Here is a 21,131-nt window from a genome sequence, read left to right as displayed (position 1 = left end):
GTGGGCTTACGTTCGAATTTGTGCAGCGGCTCTCCGAGCGATTGGCCCGTTCGTGAGCGGAGGGGAGCCTACGATTGGTTCGACGGCGACCGCGACGCGCGTTGATTGGGTAGAATCCGGGAAGGGGCGGGAGTGGTTAAAGAGCCGCCCGGCGCAGCGGAGGCGGGCGGTTTAGATTGAAGTCGGGTATGAGCGAGTGTCGCGGCGGCTCGGCAGCGGCGGCGCGGTGTTGGTGCGGTGTTGATGCAGTTAGCGGGGCTGGCCGGGCCTGAGGAGCAGGGGCGCGGCCGTTGGTGCGGCCGTCCCGTGGACACGCGACTCCGGCCTTCCGCTCCCTGCTGTGTGCGCTCCTTGGCCTACGAGGAGTGCGGGGCCTTATCGCTGCGGGTCACCTCGGCTGCTGCTGACAGCTCCTCGTCTCTGAGGCCCCACAGTGCCGCCGTTCGGTACGCGAACTGCCGGGCGGGAACGCGATTGATTTTCTCCCTGCCGGTTTCTGTTTCAATCGCGTTTTCAGTACCTCGTTCCCTTTGGCTTCATTTTTTAAGTTTTGTCTTTGTGCCAGTCTCGTTTATCGGCTTCTCACTCACCCAAGCCAAAGTCTGCTTTGCCGTTATGAGTTTTCTGTTTCTTCTGAGTGATCGGTCATTTGCTGAAATGTTTAGGATGACCCTGACAAGTCAGAATGACGTTTTCCTCCCCTCGCATTTCCCTCTTTCTCTTCCCCAGGCACATCGCACTGCTATGGGCGATATGGAAGAAGCCCGAATGCAGATCAGCCCCGAAACTCCTGGGCGAGTCACAGTCCTGAATCCTTTCGAAAGTCCCAATGATTACTGCACTCTTCAGGAGCAGATTGTTTCCAGTCCTTCCGTCTTCAAATCAACAAAGTCTTCATCTGTAAGATCTCATCTTCCGTTGTATGCAGTGCTAATATTTCAAAACACGTAACACAGTGCATTTATTTGATGTATAGTATACAAACCCAAAGAACTTGAGGCATTTTGTGGTTCTTTCAGTTACCTCAATATGCTTCATTTAATGCTAACACTGTAATTTGGTCTTCCCACCTTCTTGATAATGAAACTAGGAAGAGTGTTTTGCTAGATTGTTTTTCTAAATGCTACTTGCTCAGTATTTTGTACTAAAGTGTTACATAAATTACACTGCTTTATTCCCAAACTGGATTTTATGACCTATACCTGACAGTGCCTCAGAGTCTCTGTGTTCTGCTTATAGGCTGTCCTATGTCTCCCATGAAATGTAAAGTAAAAGGAAGGTTGCTATACTATCGTGGCTTGGATGATGATTGAAGTGCTTTCAGGGATCCACAGTTTTCACTGTGACCATCGAGAAGCTACTAAACTTTATCACATGTTTCAGATCTTTAGTGGGCCTGTCCTCAGAAATGGAGAGGGAATAACATGACACCTCGGTTAGTAATTGTTAGTAGTCTTTCACTTAATATTATCTCATAATTACTTTAATTCCACCATCAAGACAAAAAAGCCTGATTTAGCTGCTTTTTTTAAAAAATATTTCTAGATCAGCAAGTATTCATATGTTCATTTCTTTTTTTTAGACACCAGGAAAATTTAGATGGTCTATTGATCAGCTTGCTTTAATAAATCCTGTGGAAATTGACTCAGAAGATATCCGACGCCAAGCAGTGTATTTGAGTCACGCTAGGTAACTTATCATCTGTTTTTATTCTGTTAACTTAGCTTGAATAACAGAACACTGTTCATTTGCTTTAGTGATATTTCTCACATCGTTAAAAACATTTCATTCAAGTTTTTCAACATACATGCTCTTGTTCCTGATGTGAATATAATATTTAGATAAGGCCACTTCTGGGTGCTGTTTCTTCATTTTAAGAACTGCAGATCCTCTCTGATTGCAGTTCAGAGGACAGCCAGATACAGCAGTCAGCAGAAGCAAGAAAAATGCCTTGCCAATAACTGTTGTTGGCTATCTCTCCTGCTTCCTGTCACAACACTATTTATCTTCTTGGAGTGTACAGTATTGGGACCTTTGAAGCATAAGTGTCTTTGGGACTCCTGCAGAAGGATAGAGCTGGCAAAGGCAGTACTCTTTGAAAGGTACAGACTGGAATTAATGTGAAGGAGGAAAGACCAATAATCTCGCTCTCTTTGAGGAGAAGACTACTAGTTGCATAAAGTAATTTGGGGATCTTTATCTCAACTTTCCTTTCTTTGAGTCTTCCTGTGGGTACAACAAATGACTGAAGTAAAACAGGCTTGCTAGTAGTCATGGATCTTACTGAGGGATTGTATTTGACACTAACATGGCTAAGGTGACAGTTCAAGTGATGGTTAGTGCTGTGGCCAATAGACATAAACATGTGTTGTCTCAGTGGGTCCTTTCAGTCTGTCCCATTGCTTCATGCTCGCTGCGATGTTTTTCAGTCTGTCTAGATGTGGTGTGGCCATAGCTGCCTATTGCAGTGTCATACAGACAGAGGAGGTTGTTCCTGAGTACGTGATTGTATGCATAGAGGTCTAAGCGTATAAAACTGTATGACAACTCACTTTTGTATGTAGCATAAGTACTGCTTTATGGAAACTAAAGAGTGTCATAAACACAGCTCTTGGCATTAAACTTGCCAGATGAAAGAATTGACTTCTTGAAACCTGTGTAATGTTGCACAGACTGTATGCTTGATTTTAATAATGCTTGTGAACAGTTGCAAACAATCACAAACATAAGGAATTTGGTGAATGTTTTTTAGTTCTCCATTATGTAATGGAGACATTGGGTAGCAGCAGTGTGAAAGCTTCAGAGTGTTTGCAAAGTCTGAATGTGCATCATGTGTAGACTTAGATTTTTGCAATATTACTGTCTTCATGAACTGACCATCTATGCTGTATGCCTACTGCACTGTTTGTAAAATGATTAGAAGCACTTTTTTCTGTCAGAGAAAAGTAACAGGTATATCAGTAATTGTCTGATAATTAATGTGACACGGTCCTGTACAGGAACTTTCCTTCTTAAATTCTATTCTTAAAAATCAAATGTTTTTGTATGATGATAAGTAATTATATTTTAAATATTACTTTAAAAGGAAATTATTACTTTAAAAGGAAAAATCTATACTGTCTTGTGTGCTGCATGTCATGGTTGCAAGTGCTCTGTTGCTCAAAGTTGTGTGTGAGTCTGGCTCAATATTATTCCTGCTGAATACACAATGGCATTTTCGTTTTATTTTTCTGGAGTTATGCACTAAAGAAAATGTATCCCACCTGCTGCACTAGTCAGCACTTCTAGTAGGAGATGGTATTCCCAGTTTCACTGTTTCTCCTTTGGAATCTGGCTTGAAGAGACACTTATTAATCATGATCCACTGTGCATAAACAATGATTGTATGCATGTTCTTTTAGTATGATAGTGAAACTTGGGGCAAGTGTCTTCATTGAACTGTCATAGTGTCTTCAGCATCATCCAACGTAACTGAAGATAGCATTTCAAAGTATTGCAGATCTGTTCAAAGTCCAATTCCCATCAAGGAGGGCTATGAGAAATTTTATGTACAGGTACACTTGTACAAGTTTGTGTGGCAAATAATGTCTGTTATCTGACTGATTTCTAAAGTGATGTACTCAGGGAATTATGCATGAAAGTATTATGTGATTAATCTTCCTAAGATTATGAACGTTGTAATCTTTTTGAAGCTTAGTAAAAAATACCCTAGAAGTAAGATTTGAATGTGACAATTAAAGAAAGTAGAAATGTAGAACGTAACACATCATTTGGAGATGGCTGAAGTAAATACAACTTTTTTTCTAAAGAAAAGTTATTTTGTAATTCAGACTTCTCTACTTTCATTTAATTGTTATTTTTTTGCAAAGGTGTTCAAGGGAATCTGTGAGCTGATTCAAATTGAAATATAATGTTTTGTTCTTGAGCCAGAGAAAATATGGCAGTATAGCCAATTGAAAGGGGGAACTCTGCTGGGAAAGTAGGCTGTCTCGGGAATTTGAGAATGCAAACATCTTATAAATTCTTTTGATTTTGTAAGCCTACTTTCATGGTAACCTTAGCAGTAAAAGGTATTCATCTGAATCTGAACTTAACTAGATGGTTTATTTTGGAAAATCAATTATTATTGACTTTGTGTTCTGATAAAAAGCTTGCTAGTGCAAGGAGTAAATAGGGAAGTGAATCTGTACTTAGGAATTATATACATCTTTTTCAAAATCATTGAAGTAACTGAAAAGTGCTTGTCTGTTTCTAAGTTTATGGTATGAATTCATTGCTTGTAACTGTAAAATATTTTAAGATGGGGTTAAATTTTATTTATCATGTTTTTCTCAAATCATGGAATCATAGAATCACTCAGGTAGGAAAAAACCTTAAAGATCATTGAGTCTAACCACAACCTAACCAAACTACCCTAACTCTAACAACCCTCTGCTAAATCATGTCCCTGAGCACCACATCCAGATGGTTTTTAAACACATCCAGGGATGGTGACTCATCCACCCCCTGGGGAGCCTATTCCAGTGCTTCACAACCCTTTCTGTAAAGAAGTGTTTCCTGACATCCAACCTAACCCTCCACCGGCACAGCTTAAGGCCATTTCTCCTCATCTGTCACCTGTCACCAGTGAGAAGAGACCAGCCCTGCTCTCGCTGTAATCACCTTTCAGTCTACAAACATGGTTGAACTTTCTTTTTTTTTTTTGCATTTGTGATTTTCAGTAATTTAGTTAGCTTTTTGTTGTTGTTTTTCCTTAGAATTGATAAGGAGACAGAAGAGAGGAGGCAGAAAGCCATTGAGGAGGTAATAAAGCTTTCTGTACTTAAAAATCATTGGTTTATTTTAGCTGTATGCCTTAAAAAAAAAAAAAAAAAAAAAAAAAAAAAATCATGTTGATCCTAGAACTTCAAAGTCCAGAGGCCTACAGTGTTTTACTGAGTGGTAAGAAAGTAATTTTTGCATCCAAATCCCTTGCAGCTCTATAGTTGGAATGCTCTTTTGCTTTTTGTCTTCTTTTACATGCCTTTAGGTGTAAATAGTATATTTTGTATCTTTTGTGTTGATAAGCTAAGGGGAATGTAGCTGTAAGGTAACCCAGAAATAATTTTAACTTGAGGTTAAAATAATGGTTGATTGGTGTGGTTGTTTTTTTTTGTTTTTTTTTTGGTTTTTTTTGTTTGTTTGTTTTTTGTTTTTGTTTTTTGTTTTTTTTTCCCCCTCCAGGAATTGTTAATGTTGGATAGTTTATGATTCTTTTCCTGCTTTAAAAAAAAAAAAAAAAAGTGTAGTGTAGCAGAAGGTTGGTGACTTTATCTGTCTGTTTTATGATTCTGTAAAGATGCTTTGTAGTTGGCTTATGTCTAAGATACTTACAGAATCATAGAGTCACCAAGGTTGGAAAAGACCTCCAAGATCATCCAGTGCAACTGACCACCTATCACCAATAATTCTCACTAAACCATGTCCCTCATTACAACATCTTAAACGTTCCTTGAACACTTCCAGGGTCTGTGACTCCACCACCTCCCTGTGCGGCCCATTCCAGCGCTTGACCCCTCTTTTGGAGAAGCTGTATTTCCTAACCTACTCTAAATTTGCATTTAAAAAGGATTCATTGTAAGAACAGCCTGCAACCCTGTCTCTGATGGATTACATTCATACCTTGGGTAGCTAGCTGCATCTTTCAAGCTCAGTTTTCTTGTTTTAAGACTAGCTTCTGTTGTGAGAACAGAACTTGCCATGTGTTTCTTGAAGCTGTATAGTAGTGCTCCTGTCTTTAACATCTGAGCATTCTACATTGTAGCTGTGACAGCAGGTATGGTTTCTAGTTTGAAAAAAAAAAAAAAAAAAAAGTAAAAAAAACAAACTCTGAAGGACAGTGTTCATACATATTTCACTGTTAGCTCATTTATCCAAACGCATTTAAAATATTGCCAAAAAGCCTTGGTCATTCTCTTTTTCTGTTGTTAATGCAGAATCCCTTCAGTACTTCTTCAAAATAGTCTAATTATTAAAGTACAACCATTTTTCAAACTGAAATTTGAGAAGAATTGTGCTAAATTACTCTGCAAGGATGGTAGTGTGCAGTAAGTGCTATAGAGATCATTTGCATTTTTGGATGAGTAATTAGTATTAAATGAAATTAAGTGAATTATATACAATTTTCATTTCATTTCATACAATTTATATACCTTACAGAACATGAGGGTTTTTTCAGATTGTTGTTCTTTAACTTTTATGGACCTGAAATAATGACATTTCAGATATAAGAGAAAACTGCATTATGGGTTTTGGGGAAGGCAGAGTTAAAATTCATAAGTACAGGTTTGTGAGTAGTAAAAGATATGCCATATTTTTTTCTTATTCAAAATACTAATCTAAATGTCAGTTTGGAGTTCATAATTCTTAAAAATGTTAGTATGTTTTTTCTGATCTAGTTTTTCACAAAGAGTCTCATAGTTCCTTCTCCTTGGACTGAACATGAAGACAAGCAAGTTTCACAGTTTAATTCAACAAAATGTAAGTAGCTTTCATCTGTCCACTCAAAGTTATCCAGCATTGGGAAAAATTATTCAGTACTCTTTTTTTCCAATCTCAATTTAAATTTCCAGAAGCACTGCTAAGACATGGTGCAACTAATGGATTTCTAGCAGTTCTTTCCAAGTGCTTTCTTATTTTGAATATCATTTATTAATCCAGAATCTTACATATTTTTTTCTGATTTGCTTTTTGAGATCCTGTTCTTAATTCTTTGTTTCCTGTTCTAACCTTTCTTCACCCAGCTTCAGAGAGACATAACATTGATGAGCTAATATTGAGAATAGACAGCTCTTCTGTCTCATTCTTTTTTTCTTTATAGAATGGCCTGGGTTGAAAAAGAACATAATGATCATCTGGATTCAACCCCCCTGCTATGTACAGGGTTGCCAACCATTAGACCAGGCTGCCCAGAGCCACATCCAGCCTGTCCTTGAATGCCTCCAGGAATGGAGCATCCACAACCTCCTTGGGCAACTTGTTCCAGTGTGTCACCACGCTCTGTGTGAAAAAATTCCTCCTAATATCTAACCTAAACCTCCCCTATCTCAATTTAAAATCATCCCCCCTTGTCCTATCACTATCCACCCTTGTAAACAGCCATTCCTCTTCCTGTTTATATGCTCCCTTTCAACTATTGGAAGACCACAATGAGGTCTCCCAGAGCCGTCTCTTCTCCAAGCTAAACAAGCCCAGTTCCTTCAACCTTTCTCATAGGAGAGGTGCCCCAGCCCTCTGATCATCTCAGTGGCTCTCCTCTGGACCCGCTCCAAGAGCTCCACTGGGAGCCCCAGGCCTAGATACAGTACTCCAGATGGGGCCTCACAAGAGCCGAGTAGGGGGGGGACAATCACCTCCCTCTCCCTGCTGGCCACCCCTTTTGTAATGCAGCTCAGAACACAGTTCCTCTTCTGGGCTGCAAGCGCACACTGCCGGCTTGTGCACCTTCTTCTTCACCAGAACCCTCAAGTCCTTCTCTGCAGGGCTGCTCTCAAGGAGATCTTCCCCAAGTTTGTATATATAACTGGGATTGCCCCAACCCAAGTGCAGCACCCTGCGCTTGGCCTTATTGAAGCTCATTAGGTTTTCATGGGCCCACTTCTCCAGTCTGTCCAGGTATTCCCTTTCTTCCAATGTATCAACTGCACCGCTCAGCTTGGTGTCATCCACAAACTTGCTGAGGGTGCACTTGATGCCATCATTTGTGTCGCTGATGAAGATGCTGAAGAGCACCAGTCCCAAGACCAACCCCTGAGGGACACCTCTTTTGACTGGCCTCCACCCTGACACAGAACCATTGATCACAACCCTTTGGCCAGCCAATTCCTCATCCATCGAACAGTCCATTCTTCAAATCCACACCTCTTCAATTTAGAGAGAAGGATGAGGTGAGGGACCATGTCAAAGGCTTTGCAGAAGTCCAGGTAGATGACAGTTAGGTGGACTATCTTCCCCTGTCCTCTGATGCTGTCACTCCATCATAGAATACCACCAGATTGGTCAGGCACGATCTGCCTGTGGTGAAGCCATGCTGGCTGTCTTGGATCACCTCTTTATTTCATATATGCCTTAACATAGCTTCTAGGAGGATCTGCTTCATGATCTTCCCAAGGCACAGCGGTGAGACTCAACGGCTTGTAGTTCCCCAGGTCATCCACCATCTCTCATATTCTGTCTGCTTTCCCATCAGTATAAATACACGGGAACAGAGTTCAATTTCTTTATAGCTTTATTTGACATGTTAAATCCTGTTGTCCTCTTGGTGCTCTGCTTTCTCACTGTCTGTGTATGTAGTATTCTAGAGTTTACTAAACTTATTCAATTTATGCTGTTACTTGGTTTTAGTATTAATGTATACATAACCTACAGATTGTGTACTGAGCAAATGAGAAGCTGGACAAGTGTTGGCTATGAAGTAGTATTTGACAGAAAATTCTTAACTTTTTTTTTTTTTTTTTTTTTGCAAGTTTTGACTAAGGATAAACTGTTAGGATATTTTGTCAAGTCTATACAACTTCTGTATGGTGTATTTTTGTCAATTTTCAAATAACTAATTACTGATTAAAGGACACAGGGCACAATCTTAAACATAGGAAAGTGAGTGATAAAACAAAATGTTTGAATGTTCCTCAGCTGTATACAAAGGATGGAGTGGTAGATTGTTCATTTTTGTCTTCAAGTCCAGACTACATGATTTTCTGCAGATCTGTTTGCGTGAAAACAGCCTATCCAAGGTAGAGGAGTGGACAAAGTTTTGGGCAAAGTGATGCTCCTTCACAAAGCTTCCAGAAAGGTGCTGGAATTCTGTTAATCAGTTATAATTCCAACTTTTCTTTAGCATTCCTTTCTAATCTCTCCTAAGCCTTAATCCAACTATATAAACTACACAACTACTGTATCAAGTACACTAACTTAATGCTGCAATGTTTCAAAGCTATATGCAATTTATGCTTAAATTTCTTACCTGTTTTACAGCCATAGATCTAAATAACATTTCTCCAATTGGAAGACAACTAACTTTGCCTGGGAAAAGCAATGGTGAGTAAAAAGTGTTGTCTGATTGCAGTTTTCTTTGAAGTGTAATAACCTCTTTTTTAGGACTACTTAATTTGAAAAGGGGAATCAATTTTTTTTGTTAATATTCATGTAGAAATAACTATTCTTGAATTGTATATTGCTACTGACTCTTCTGTTTCCTATAGTAACTTAGTTATGTTGTTTAGATATATTTTTTTCCAGAAGTTAAAAAAAAAATCCTCTGTAGAATGCATTTTTTCCCAAGTCCAAATATATAGGCTATATTCTGAATTAAAAATATTGAATATAAGCTTTGGGTTTACGGGGAAATTACAGTTTTAAGAAGTCTTTAATGTGTTGAATTGTTTTGAGTAACAGAATCTTGGTTATTCTCTCTGCCAAATAAATAGTTTAAAAGATGTCTTAAGATTTCTGCTATTTCATTTTAGATAAGCAGTTTTTTCTCCAGGGTATTTTGATCTTTCTCCCAGTTCATTTTCAATCCTGCCTTTCATCAGAGTTCTTTTTTCAGTTAAGCATCTCTCTCTAGAGGCCTCTATGCTGCAGCCCTCTATTTTATCTGTAGGCCTGAATATGCTGTGTATAGCATTGACAAATCAGAATCCTAGCCTTAATTAACAGTTTTTCTTATTGCAGCTGTAACTTCTAAATAGCTCTATCACAGTGCAATTTAAAAGCAAATTTTTGTTTCTTCAGTTTTACTGAAAGTTCACTGTAAGCTAATTTTGTTGTTTTTATTCATTGCAGCTGCTTGTCAGACAGTACTGTCTTTGCCGGTAGATTTTAATTTAGAGAAAATCCTAGGTATGTATGTGTTACAATTTCTAAATTTAATTATAGATATCTAAATAGAAGATGTATTTTTGTCTTGTTTTTGCTTAATGTACGAATGAGAATTTTAACGGAATGTTAAGTGGTTTTAAAAGTAGTCAGTTACTGCATATTGCTTGGGATGCCTAAGGAAGTTCACATGATTAGAGTGCAGGCATAAAGGTGAGAGTGGAGTGATATGGAGGTCAATTGGGAAAACAGTAAAAACATCAAATACAAGAAAGTTACCAAGCAGAAAAACTTTTTTTTCCCCTTCAAGTAGGGGGTTACTTATCTTTGCAGAGCTGATTTACTCACAGCTTGCTGTCAATGAGGCTCCTAGCCTAGCCTGGCCTTGGGCAAATCTATGCTGTAATTCTGTGCCTTTCAATATATCCATGGAGGTGACTGGAAGTTACATGGTGGCAAAAATGCCATGATCCCTGAGGAGAGAGGGAGACTACAGAATTAACAGACTGATTATAACTATTATCTCAAGCGATTGCTGTTGGATTCTCATGCAGGAAAGAGGACAGGAAAGGCCTGTGCTTACAGTTTGTGTATGTGAATAGGCAGTTCAGAGGTGTTTGGCTGCATGCTTCTCTCCCAGTACTGAAGTTCACCATCCTGTATGTGCCAGTTAAATTATTTGAGGTTGTGTTACAAACTTATTTAACAGAACTATACAAAGTACTTTAGTGTTAGATCTTAACAAATGCTTCCATCAGTGAGTAGATTATTAATTCATGACAACTTCTCTTACAAGAAAAAAACAATTAGAATAGAGCAAGGTGCTTGAATGAGTTTTGTTGATACGATCTTCTGTTGTAAACTATTAACTGCTTTATCTTCAAGTTGAGTCTGTGACCATCAAAGCGTATCTGAGAGACTTGAAAAAGGGTCTTGTCTTATACAGTATAACAACCTATTCTTCCAAGTTAAAACATTAAAGATGATAGTCAGAAATGGAACTATGATAGACAGTGGATTTGTTGTATGGTAACAAATGTTCGTTTGCAAAAGGTCCCTAGATTTAATTTCTTGCTGTATTGGTAAATTGAATTGTATGTTTTACTTTTGCAATGTATGCCTCCACAGTGGAAGTTTTTCTTCCATCCTTATTGGAAACAATTGCCTTCTCTTCATTTCTAGGCGAATATTTTAGAACTGACGAATTTGCAGATCAGTCTCAGGAAAATCTGAGCTCTTCATCACTCAGAAGAAAGCTGTTTTTGGAAGAAAATGGAAATATGTCTGAATGTGTGACCCCTTCTCTGCATAATCCATGCAGTAGTCAGCCACTTGGAGTGCTTTGCTCAATAGATATATCTCCAGTTCGGTGCAGAAGTCCCTTGGAAACATCTAGTTCAGTAAGTCAGATGGGGGATAGATGGGAGGTGACTTCATTGGCACAAACTCTTTACCGCAGGCTGTACCAATTCTATTTTCTGACAAACTCAAGACAATCATATTTCTGTAGTAAGCTTTATAGGAGATTAAGTATCAGGCCAATGTTTTTTAATTACATTTTTGGAACAATTTATATGAGCAACAATTTTGAGAGAATGCAACTAATTTTTAATTATAAAAAAGATATGATGGTGTGCTACTATTCTCTATAGAAGGGATTATGTTTTAACTTCCTTCTGCTATGAAAATTATGTAGGATTTGGTACATAAACTACTGAACTGCTCGTTCATAAGATACATTTACATGGAAAAAATACCTATTTAAATCAATGAACTCTGTCTAAAATATTAACTGATATGAACAGGGATATAATTATATCCCTTGTACCCCATAAACATTTGTGGTGGAAGAAATAACTTGTCATATGAATAGGTCTCTGAATGCAGTGCTAGATATGCTCTTTTCCCCTCTCTATTGACCAGTGAATTCAGATAAATAGATAAATATTACAACACAAAACATAATGTCTGTTTCTTAAATTAAGTGAATCCTACATCGAGGTAACCATAGCACAGCTAAGCTGTTTTAGGTGGTATGGCTTCATCTGTTTGGAAGACGAAGCGTGTATGGGAAAAACACAATCCTAACAAGAGTAGGGCTCAAAAGAAGTCTGTATTAGGGAAAACTGGTAATGTATTCCTACAACACAGTTATGCTGTTTGGAGATTCTTTTTTGCACCATACTCTCTTAAGCAAGATCTCTTTTTTTTTTTTTTCCCTTTTTTTTTTTCCTTCTTGAGGAAAACTTTATCTGCTTGTGCAATAAGTAATTCAAATTGATTCCATTAAATATAAATAGTGGTCAGGTTTCATCTATCATGGTACGAGTGAGATGTAATCGACTATGCAAAGAATTAAGTACTGTTTAGGCTGCTCATTAGTAATATCCACTGTATTTACAAACTACCTTAGTTGATGTAATGTGACAATTTATTTGGCATAAAGTGAAAAGTTGCAATTGGAGTATCTAAGCTAATGGTAGACAGATTGTCTTCTTGTAAGATTAGATTTCCTCAGTACTGCCATAATAATTTTTTAAATTAGAGAGATTGTTATGCATGTCAGTCTAAGTCTACATTATGAAGATATACTTTTTTTAAAGGGTCAGTTTTCATCCAGCCCTATCCAGGGAGGAGCAAGGACTTACAGTCTGGGAAGTATTACCAGTCCCTCATTTCCAGAAGGGTCTCCTGCACGTAATGGTTCTCCTACTTTTTCACCCATTGCTTTTCACATAAGACATACACCACTGTCAGGTATGGTTTTCTTGTATATGTATTATTCTTTCTTGATTTACATAATTTGATTATTAAAGCAGTTCTGCTCTGGAATTTGCCTTTCCATTCAGAGTCAGAAAGGCACGCAGCTTGGCACACCGGCAGTCTCCTACTGTATGGCACACTTACTTTTTGGCAGTGGAATATCTTAATTGTGTGAAACAATTGGTTTTTGTAAGTAGATACATTTCCCTAGGAAGATTATTTGAAAAAAGGAATAGAGACCTAATGAACAAAATGTAAGGGATTGATTTAATGAAAAGAGGGGGTTTAAACCTGAACTTAGTCAAGTCACAGTTTTTATTTGGCCCAAACCGAAGCATTTTAATTGGACAATGTTTAGCTTCAGTTTTCAAGTCGTGACAGTCAAGATTGTTTAAAATTATTTTTTTAGTGAAGAAACAACAGCTGTTGGTGTTGCTGCTCTAGAAAATCATGCAATCATAGAATGGCATGGGTTGGAAGGAAACTCAAGGATCATCAGAATCACAGAATTGTAGGGGTTGGAAGGGACTTCTAGAGATTATAGAGACCAACCCTCCTGCCAAAGCAGGTTCCCTACACCAGGCCGCACAGGTAGGCGTCCAGGCGAGACTGGAATATCTCCAGAGAAGGAGACTCCACAACCTCCCTGGGCAGCCTGTTCCAGTGCTCCGTCACCCTCACCGTGAAGAAGTTCCAACCCCCCTGCCATAAAGCTACTCTCAAGGGGTTCTCCTTCCAGTCTGCACATATGGGATTACCCTGACCCAAGCACAAAACCTTGCAATTTGCTTTGTTGAACCTCACTAGGTTCACATGGGCCCACCTTTCGAGTTTCTCAAGGTCTCTCTGGATGGCACTGTTTTCTTCTGCCCTATTATCTGCCCCACTCATCTTTCATCCATTATTTGGAGAGACTTAGGCCATGTTTATGCATGATTTTGCTTTCACCTTGTAATATTTCAGCACAGTTTGTTATATATAGGGATTGCATTGGTGTTTTCCCATTTATTTTTTTTCTTGACAATTTTATTACCACTTAAATTTATTATACATGCCTGTAGAACGTGTGTGTTTACATTCATTAATTCTGAAAAAGCCATAGAAGCAACCTGTACACACAGTATTGTCAACAGAATAGAGCATCACTGTTTGAAAATGCAAGGCATAGCTTGCAAAATACATAACAGGAAAAAAAAAAGTGATAAAACTTGGATTAAAAAAGTTTCCTTTACCATGATTATTGTTCTTGAAGACCTTGGAGCAAGGAGGCAGTGCTCTGTGAAATACTGTATAGCTGGCTATAATTATTGTAAGGAGCATAAGGCTTTGAGGACTATAACTTGTAAGTCCATCCAATAACGTTGGTTTTTTGTTTTGTTTTTCACTATTCACAGACCAAAGAAAACTTGCATTTTGTTCTCCAGATATTCCTTCTGTCTCAAATAGAATGACACCTGCAAGTACAAGAAGTCCTTATATAGATGGTTGTTCTCCTATTAAAAACTGTTCTCCAATGAGGCTTGGAGGATGTAGAGGAACTGCCCAGTATCAAACTTCTGTCATTAGAATACCATTTGCTGTTGAAAGTCACGATGAGGATGAGGACAAGGAAAATGCTTCTCCAGCAGAAGCACGCTTTCCGGAAATGGATAATGGGATAAACTTCTGTCAGCAAGATGGTGATACCTTTGCACCTGGTACACATCTCGTCGTTGCAACGGTGTCTATTACACCAGATCATTCGGAAGCTTGTCATCAAAGGTTGTCATCCTATCAGGATATAGAAGGCTTGAAGGAAAACAATACGGTAGATATGGCTGATGCAGCTGAAGTGTCAGAGAACACTTGGATAAAAGAAACAATTGGCAGTAGCAGTGCACCAATGACCAGCTTTATGACAGGGATTACTTTCAGTATTTCAGAAAACTCTCGCATGTGCATGTCACCTCTTGCAGAAAGTAGTGCAATTCCATGCGACAACAGTAGTATTCAGGTAAAAAAAAGTTTGCTTCTCTGTGAAACTGAGCTTAATGTGATGTTCAGAATATCTTCCATTCACTTGCATATTTTTTTCCACACCAAATGAACATAGCAAGGATTAAGTTGTGTTAATCGGATGCAAATTACATCACTTACAAAATTGGAGGGGTTTTATTGGTGGTAAACTGGAGTACAATTTTAAAACTCTGCTTCTTGATTTCAGGTGGACAGCGGCTATAATACCCAGACGTGTGGAAGCAGCATCATGGATACTGCAGGGGCTGAAAACAGTTGCAGAGAAAATGATGTGAACTCTAACACACTTCAGACTAAATCTCAACTTCCTAAAACAAAGGTAGGAGTTCACTTACACAGAAGTGATTTCCTTTGCATGTAATGCACCCATTCCTTACTTCATTGTTTCAAGGACCCTGAAAGTGTCTCAGGGAATTAAGTGGGAAAAAAACAACCAAAAAAAAACAAGAATACCTAAAGAACAGCAAAAGCCCCAGCATGGTAATATTGCATCATTTCAATAATTATGTTGAAAACAAGTCGGACAAATATTGTAATAAAATACAAAGCAATAAAATTAATGTATACTATGACAAAGTCAAAAGAAGTTTCAGAGGAAACTGAGGTCTGTGCACAAACTTAGGCTGTGAGGCTGCTTATGGTTTATGATGCACTGTGCATTGAAGTCTCCTCTATTCTTGTTTCTGTTCTTGCTACATTTTTTTCTTCCATTGCCAAGTTTTTAAAACTTGGGTTTAAATGTGTGGCTTACAAGCCAAGTAATGGCTCACCTTTCTAATTACAAAGGAAAAAAAAAAAAAAAAAAAGCCTATCAATGCTCCAGAGCTCTTAGTCTTGTGATCAATGGGAAGTTCTTCCAGAGACTGGGAAGCAAGGCTGGTTTCTTTGCAGGCAAAAGCAAAGGTCATCTCCTCATACTTAGTAACTATGGTCTTGTGAATTTCGTTCATGGTCAAGTGCTTGGCATGATTTATGGTCTTTGATGAAGAGGAGACCAGTGATACTGTAGTGACTAGTCATAAAAATACTCAAGCCTATTTAGTCTGTATCAATCCGCTAATAGCTGCTGCTTTGCTGTGGTAGAGAGTAGACTGATGGAGTCTCACAGATCAGTTACATTAAATTTTGATCAGTTCAGATTTGGATAACTGTGCTCATACAGGAAGAACAGATGAATTTTTTTAAGTCGAAAATCTAAAAATACCCGCTAGCTCTGAGGTCTTATCCTAATCAACCTAATCATCCTATTGGGTATAAATTATGTGTGTGAATATATCCTTCAAAATCAACTGTCTTCTGTGAAACCTGTTGTACAGAATCAGTGTACCATGCAACTGGCTTCTCCCATTGCTACTCTTTCCATTTCTTGATCCTGATTAAGTCCAACTTTGCACTTTGGATTAGAATTAATTTTTGATGGCATTAAGTGCTTGATTCAAATCTCAAAACAGAGAACCCACAGAGAGTGCAAGGAAACAAAGCATATGGCAATCATTGGCTGAAATAATTCAGTCTGGCTCATTCACTGCATGTGGTCTAAAGAGGTTCTTGCTGACAGTATATCTCAAAGATCTGTCCAAAGAGAACAATCTTCCTTTCTCCTTCTCAAAATGGAGAAGGCGGGAGGCTAAAGTACTGAGTTTGGAATATAGAATCGCAATGTTGGAAAGGACCATATACGATCATCTAGTCCAACTGTCAAACTGTATCGTTTAGCCCAACCATTTCTAACTGTAACTTGACAATTTCAGGTAATAAGTTTGGATATTGATTTTTGGGGGGATTTTTTGTGAAAATGGTTTTAAAGTAAACTTTTTCTTTATAAACCTTAGGAGTGTTCTGTTTTAAACCACAAAGACAATCAGTTGCTGGGAGCAAAATCTCCAGAGAAGCAGTCCTGTTTCCATAACGTGAAGATGCATCATACAGTATTTTGTCAAAATGCAAGCTGCAACATTTCTACCTGGAAACATAAAAATGAAAATCAAATTCAGGGATTTCACACGAGTGGTATGTAGTTCTGATGGAGAACTTGAATTGTGTTATCCAATAAATGTTTATATATATGACCTCATTTGCCTGGATTGTACAAACTGTCTTGTTTTTCCTCATGGCAACATAATAAATTGGTTAATATTTGGAGAGTTTTTAACAAATGTGATTTTTTAGGACTTTTAACAAAACTTATTGGTATTATTAAGTGATCGTTTTGAAAATCAAGGAAGCTGAGCTCTGTACAAAGAAATCATTGAGGTTTTTTCCTACCCGTTACCACTGCAGAAGCTTGTTGTTTTCAAAGTCTGGGTATAACTTCAGCTTTAAGAAGGAGCTGCAAAATGTACAAAACTCCTACAGACCCGAAGGAGATTTTTCTTTGGGAGAGAGAGTAAGCAGTGTTAGTCTTGATTTGAATTGCTTTCTTCCTTAGCAGATTTACTGTGTGTTGTTGGTACCAAGAACGCAGATAGAGATGAAATGGAAATGTGATTGGAGTAGGGCTAGGGAAATGGGAACGGGATCATAGTCTCAATCTAAAAAGAAATTAAACTCAGCTGTGACTTTCATTAGGAACATGCGTGTGTTTTACAACAGATTGCAAACTGTTTAAAATGGGTGCTTTTGATTTTTATGCCCTGTTAGTCCTTCACAGGTTTTCCTTGTGAACAGCTGCATGTAAACTCCATTACAGTTATAGAAATAATGTACCTTTTTTTCCATAGCTAAAAATCTTAATTGTTTTTAGTAATAAGATGAGCTTCGTGTCAAAAGAATCCTTTCCATTCTTTGAGCAGGTTTTCTCTTGGTTTGACAGAAATCAAGGAAAAGGACACGTGGCAGAAATTCCTTTATAGGAAAACAGAATCTGTTCCTTTTAATCAAACAACTTACTCATAAAAGTGTGCATCCATCAGTTACCTGTACCAAATGCTTAACTAAGATGTACTACTCAGTACTTCACAATTAAATGATTGTGTTACTTTAGAATTGCATTTCTACTGATGTTGAAGATGATTACCAGACTCAGCTAATGTCTCGTAAGAACACTTGTGTCCAAACTGATGCTCCCAGCATCCTTTCAAAGGAACAAAGGTGCAGTAAGATTAAGTGGTCTTAGGATGTCCTTAATTGAATGGTGCTGCCTTTCTCATATTGCAGCAGACAACTGTAGTTTTACTTTCCCCTTATATTTGTTTCACAGTCGTACTGTCTGCTGCGGAAATGACCAAAATGTTTAGATAAGTATTTTGAAATGTAATTTCGATATGTCTATTTCTGCTAAAACTATGAGTTTAAAAAAAAATCTCATGATATCTTCAATGGAAAAAAAGCCACCACTGAACAATAGTAATAAAATGAGGAAGTCTGGAAGCTGAGAACTCCTTTTGCATCATCTCAATGAGATTTAGTTAAATTGGATTGTATTTGTTTAAAAGGTTATTTTCAAATTAATTTCTTGTTAAGTATGGCATTCTTCCGGCCCTGCTGACTAAAACGGAGAATGAAAGGGAAGTACTGTAAGGGAAATACTGAAATTTCTGCGTTTGTAGTGCTCTGAAGTAAATCTTTGTGGATTATTCAGAACATGTTCCAGTGGTTGCTCCAGCTGAAGTAGTGTGTGTTTCTTCTAGCAGGAAGGATAAGCAATTCCAGGATGCTGGGTGGAAATACTGCTTCCAATTCTGAGCAGCAACTCACAGAAAGGCCTGTCTCAAAGTGACAAATGCACGGCTATTGGCACACTAAGCCTGAAATAGTTGGTCACATCTAAATGTCAAGGGGACTGGAAAAATGTTAAAAATTTTCAATATGAACAAAATTGCATAGCATTACAAAGCAGTGTATTAGAATTGGGACTTCTGTGCAGCCATTGTATCAACTGAACAATTCCTGAAAAACTTTGATCAATGATTTTACTGTAAAGAGTTGCTGAAAAAAAGAGAAATTTCTATCAATTAAACAGTATTTGGTTTTAGTTCTCACATTTCAAAATGAATAATCAGTCCAATTAAAAATTTAAAAAAAAAAAAACCTTCAGGTTTCTAACCAGTGATCACAGCACACAATTTATTGTTATAGAAGTAAAAAAAACCAACAAAATATTTCTGTACTACGTACCTAGCAATAACTTGAACCTAATGTCCCGAGTGCACTGCTTGATAAACTTGAAGCAGTGCCCTGCTAAAAGGTGAACTGCACTGAATCGATTACTTCTAGAGGATTTTTTCCTTTTTAATAAAAAATTGACTTGGACATCTGGGAAATTAGTATATTTAATAGGGCATCCAAAATGAGCCTCAGATGACAAGGTTTGAAGCTCAAAGGCAAGACAACTTATTGTCAATTTAAAATATATTTATTATCTTGTCTTTTCTGTTTCTAATGATGATTTTTAAGAATAATGAGTGGTGAATTGTAGATTTTTGGAATGTGCAAAGGATTTTTTTAAGTCTGATCACTAAAAATAATAGTATACATCAGTATAGGTGAGAAGCAGGGTGTCCATATCATAATCATTTATGAAGTGTATAGTATGTATGATTAAGACTTGTTTTCTTTTAATTAAAACTTGTGATTCTTTGTAGTGCTGTGTTCTATTACCAGAGGTAATTTTTAGAGTAACTGCAGATTAAAAAAAAACACAAAAATGAAAGAAATCACTAAGCTGCTTGATTGCACCACATCTAAGTACTTGCTTAAATGCAAGGGGAAGATAGCACCAGAAATGGTTGTACGTGTGAAATAATTAGACATTCCTTTACCCCAGTAAAATGTTATCTTCTGTCCTGTTTCAGACTTCAGTTAGATCGGAATTCTTTTATGAAAACTTGCATATATGCTTTATATAATTGTTTTGTAGAAGAAACCTACGGTAGAAATTACCATGGAAATCATTTGACCATTCTGTTTCTGTAGTTGTACTTCATGCATTGGTTGGCACATGTTGCACAAAACAGTCCTTGTTTACATTAAATAGCTTTTTAACAAGAGTTTTATAACATGAATAGTTGTAAATTGAGTAGTAAAACAGAATAAAGACTTGTCTTCAATACCTCACTTGTTTAGTGCTTTGGTATAACCTGCAGCATTGTTTGGGTAGGGGACGCTGGGGAACAGTGGAAAGACGTCAGGCAAGGATGTTGGCAAGCTGCTATAAATATATGCATTTCAAAACTAATTTGAATTACCATAATATATGGTCCTACAACCAAAGTGCAGAATCAGTTATAGATCCAATATGCTGTATGTTTCCTGGAACTAGCCTTTCTTTGTAAAATAGCCAGAATAGTCTTTCAGAATAGTGGTGGTGGGATTACAACAGTCCTGTAATCTGCTGTTTTTCTATTAATATTGCAATATTAATCATTTTAATTGTCTCCTCCTGAAGTCTTTGTAAAGATGGGCTTTAAATTTGATGAAATCGTCTGTAATGACAGCATTCAGGAAACTGAGTGAATACTATCAAGTGACTACTAATTAAGAAAACTACTGAAGAGTGATTGACTTCAGCAGCTCATGAGTTAAGATCTTGGAGGAAAGCTATAACATGTGGGATTGCAATTTCTTGACTCATGAGCTAGGAATGGGCATTGGTAGAACAAGTCTGTGCTGAGCTAGAAGGAAAGCTACTATAATCCCAGGCGCTCTGGAGGATAGCTCAACTGCAATAAACTTGGAGAATTCGATAGCTACCACATTCGTTAGCTTGATCTCTCCATAGTTGCTGTGGTGGGAGTTCTGCACTGAGTCTGGGTGTGTATCTGTTAAGATTACTTTGGTTCACTACTGACAAGACAACACTGATGTGTCTCATGACTACAAAGCTAGGTGATTTAACATGACTTCAGGTTTTTGGAAAAGTGCCAACGTGCCATCACTGTGGCAGTGCAAGCTAGATCAATCACTGCAGTGCTTACCTTTACTTGTGGATTTCTGTATAATAGTTAAAAGGATGGAAACAATTACATTTAAGGCAGTTTGTCTGAGGGAAGCAATGATCATAAAATCATTAAGGTTGGAAAAGACCTCCAAGATCATCTAGTCCAACCGTCTACGTATCACCAGTATTGCTTGTTAAACCACGTCCCTAAATACTACATCTGCTCTCTTTAAACACCTCCAGGGACAGTGACTCTATCACCTCCCTGGACAGCTCATTCCAATGCCTGACCACTCCTTCTGAGAAGAAATTCCTAATATCCAACCTGATCATCCCCTGTTGCACCTTGAGGCCATGCACTCCAGTCCTATCTCTAGTTACATATTAGAAGGGGCTGACCCCCACCTCACCATAACCTCCCTTCAGGGAGTTGTAGAGAGCAATAAGGTCTCCCCTGAGCCTCCTCTTCTCCAAACTAAACAATTCCAGTTCCCTCAGCCACTCTTCATAAGGTCTGTGCTCTCCAGACCCCTCACCAGCTTCATCTGGGTGTGTTCCAAGGCCTCAATGTCTTTCTTGTAGTGAGGAGCTCAAAACTGAACATGGTACAGCCTCACCA

General features: G+C 38.0%; 1 protein-coding gene across 4 annotated transcripts; it reads left to right on the top strand.

The window, feature by feature from the left end:
• Window positions 1-96: 96 nt before the first annotated feature.
• Window positions 97-19,689, top strand: BORA (BORA aurora kinase A activator). 4 transcript variants are annotated; one of them, XM_085215747.1, is made up of 13 exons: window positions 97-186; window positions 730-900; window positions 1,583-1,689; window positions 4,758-4,803; window positions 6,438-6,519; window positions 9,013-9,075; window positions 9,823-9,879; window positions 11,038-11,255; window positions 12,459-12,612; window positions 14,013-14,611; window positions 14,822-14,953; window positions 16,467-16,644; window positions 18,264-19,689. In XM_085215747.1, the coding sequence occupies exons 2-13, from the start codon at window positions 745-747 to the stop codon at window positions 18,350-18,352; spliced, it is 1,881 nt and encodes a 626-aa protein (XP_085071873.1). In that variant the 5' UTR covers window positions 97-186; window positions 730-744; the 3' UTR covers window positions 18,353-19,689. The 4 variants fall into 4 exon arrangements, with proteins under 4 accessions (XP_085071873.1, XP_085071872.1, XP_085071874.1 ...); XM_085215746.1 differs by having other exon boundaries at window positions 120-446; XM_085215748.1 differs by lacking the exons at window positions 97-186; window positions 730-900; window positions 1,583-1,689; window positions 4,758-4,803; window positions 6,438-6,519 and adding an exon at window positions 8,734-8,830.
• The last annotated feature ends 1,442 nt before the right edge of the window (window positions 19,690-21,131 follow it).

The sequence above is a fragment of the Meleagris gallopavo genome, chromosome 1, assembly GCF_905368555.1.
Source record: "Meleagris gallopavo chromosome 1, MGAL_WU_HG_1.1, whole genome shotgun sequence".
NCBI lineage: Eukaryota > Metazoa > Chordata > Aves > Galliformes > Phasianidae > Meleagris > Meleagris gallopavo.
The sequence above is the reverse complement of the archived record's forward strand: the minus strand, read 5'-3'. Positions and strand labels throughout refer to the sequence as shown.

What these genes read in the sequence shown, in the direction of transcription:
- BORA (XM_085215747.1), top strand. Translation starts at nt 745, where the DNA reads ATGGGCGATATGGAAGAAGCCCGAATGCAGATCAGCCCCGAAACTCCT. An exon ending in GTGTATTTGAGTCACGCTAG is followed by an intron (nt 1,690 to 4,757) that starts GTAACTTATCAT and finishes GTTTTTCCTTAG; the next exon opens with AATTGATAAGGAGACAGAAG. An exon ending in GGCAGAAAGCCATTGAGGAG is followed by an intron (nt 4,804 to 6,437) that starts GTAATAAAGCTT and finishes TTTCTGATCTAG; the next exon opens with TTTTTCACAAAGAGTCTCAT.